This window comes from Lutjanus erythropterus, chromosome 10 (assembly GCF_056507025.1).
Source record: "Lutjanus erythropterus isolate fLutEry1 chromosome 10, fLutEry1.hap2, whole genome shotgun sequence".
Classification (NCBI taxonomy): domain Eukaryota; kingdom Metazoa; phylum Chordata; class Actinopteri; order Lutjaniformes; family Lutjanidae; genus Lutjanus; species Lutjanus erythropterus.
The window spans coordinates 100,001-102,500 of record NC_139326.1 but is presented as its reverse complement, the minus strand read 5'-3'; the positions used below and the strand labels follow the sequence as shown (position 1 = coordinate 102,500).

Sequence of the window (2,500 nt, the reverse complement as noted above, 5' to 3'; positions counted from 1 at the left end):
GTCTCTCTGTGTCTCTGTCTCTCTGTCTCTCTGTCTCTCTGTCTCTCTGTGTCTCTGTGTCTCTGTCTCTCTGTGTCTCTGTCTCTCTGTCTCTCTGTCTCTCTGTGTCTCTGTCTCTCTGTCTCTCTGTCTCTCTGTGTCTCTGTCTCTCTGTCTCTCTGACCCTCTGTCTCTCTGTCTCTCTGTGTCTCTGTCTCTCTGTGTCTCTGTCTCTCTGTCTCTCTGTCTCTCTGTCTCTCTGTGTCTCTGTCTCTCTGTGTCTCTGTCTCTCTGTCTCTCTGTCTCTCTGTCTCTCTGTGTCTCTGTGTCTCTGACTCTCTGTGTCTCTGTCTCTCTGTCTCTCTGTCTCTCTGTCTCAGTCCTGACGGCAGCTACACGGAGGACCACAGTGCCGAGCTTCACTTTAAATCTCGTAGTTCAGAGTTTGATGACGACTTTGATGATGAAGAACCATTGCCGAGTATTGGCACCTGCAAGTCTCTCTACCCATTCCAAGGTACTGTCAGTGATTACCTGACCCACAGGTGTACAGTGATGTCACCTGGGCTGACCAGTAGTTTTAGCCCAGAACTGTCTCAAACAGATCAAACACCTCAGACTGTAAAGAAAGATGGCCGCTGTCAGTCTGTGCAGTATTGATCAGGGTTGGAGCCACAGTATCAAGGTCCCGCCCACACAGCTGTCCATCATTTTCTCCACTAATCGATTAGTTTATCGATGTTTCCCAAAGTCAGGGAAATGATCACTTAAAACTGATGATAAAAATGCTGCTTTTGGTCTAAAGTGGTTTTGATGAGTCCAACCATATGCTGAGTTCTCTTCTAGTTCCACGTAGGTTCTCTGTGGTGTGAACATGTTATCTCAGTCTGACACGCATGAACTGACGAAGGTGAAATGTCTTCAGAGACATTCAGCTGCCTTCTAGACGTTACAATGACCTGGACGAATGAGAACATTCACGGACGAGTGAACGTGTTGTTATTGATCGTCCACAGGCCAGAATGAAGGCACACTGTCAATGGTGGAGGGAGAACTACTGTCTGTGGTGGAAGAGGACAAAGGTGACGGCTGGACAAGAGTACGGAGGAACCTGGAAGAGGAGGGATACGTCCCCACCTCCTACATCAAAGTCTTCCTGGACAGCAGTGCCAAAGGTGCCATGACTTACATATGACCTATATCTGAACTTCATATGACCTACATATGACCTACATAAGGCCTTCATATGAGCTACACATGACCAACATTTGACCTACTTATGACCTACATATGGCCTTCATATGATGTACATAAGGCCTTCATATGACTTATACATGAGCTAAATGTGACCTTCATATGACCTCAGATTTGACATTAAACTGCACATGACCTCTAAATATGACCTTTGAATGACCTTTAAGTGACCTCTAGTCAAACATGTACAGATGTTGGTCTTTGACCTCCAGATGAACGCTCACCTTTCTTACCCCACCTGATGACCTCTGTGACCTTTGATCTCTGAATGTCGAGGCATTAGTTGCTATGGTTACAGCAGCTGCCTGTCTGTCTATATGTGCTCTGCCTGTCTGTGTGCTGAACCTACCTGTGTTTTTTTTTATGCTGCTGTTATTGACGTACCTGCACACCTGGAGGGCAGGTGTGTCCCACCTCAGGCTCTGCCTCCTGTCAGTGGACATAAAGAGACTCTGCAGATACAGATATTGATTGCAGATATTAATCTTGACAGACAAAAAGAAGGATGAAACTTCTTTAATTACAGCTGATCAGTCAAATCTTCTTGATTAATCGATTAGTTGTTTGGTTCATAAAAAGTCAGAAAATGTTGATCAGTGTTTTAGTCAAAGATGATTTCTTCACAAACCAGACGATATTTACATTGAAGGACTGAAAACACAGGATTTGGTCAATTAGTCAAACCGAGTAACTGATTATCAAAATAATTGGCGATTGATTTTATAATCGATTACTAATCAATTAATCAATGGTTGCAGCTCTAGAAACGTGAAATTTAATGATGCAAAGTTGTTAAATGAGCAGATGGATGGACTGATTCACCGTGACTCCAACATTTAAACTGATGATTCAAATGATACAGAAAAACACTGACTGGCCAGAAGTGTGTGGACGCAGATTATAACATAATAATAACAACAGTGACTGTGATTAATCAATAATTAAACAAAGTTATAAGTGACTCAGAACGATAATAAACAGACCTGTTCACCTTCAGCCTGTTTACAGGAGTCTGACCTCATTAACTGATCATGTGATGACCTCATTAACTGATCATGTGATGACCTCATTAACTGATCATGTGATGACCTCATTAACTGATCATGTGATTTTCCAATCAGTTATTGATGCTGTAAACGAGGAAACATTATTCATATTTGTTAATTCAGTCGACTCCGCTTCATGTTTTAATGTTTTTATTCTCACATCATCACCTGCGAGCTCTATTTCAAAAACAACAACAACAACAACAACGACGATGATGATG

At 42.6% G+C, this 2,500-nt stretch overlaps 1 protein-coding gene across 1 annotated transcript in view; it reads left to right on the top strand.

Moving 5' to 3' along the window:
• The window catches only part of fnbp1a (formin binding protein 1a), an 18,949-nt gene that overhangs the window by 14,574 nt on the left and 1,875 nt on the right, over positions 1-2,500 (top strand). The window contains exons 16-17 of the mRNA XM_084728795.1: positions 360-496; positions 996-1,154. Coding sequence (XP_084584921.1) covers positions 360-496; positions 996-1,154 — 296 coding nt within the window. The remainder of the gene's footprint in view (positions 1-359; positions 497-995; positions 1,155-2,500) is intronic.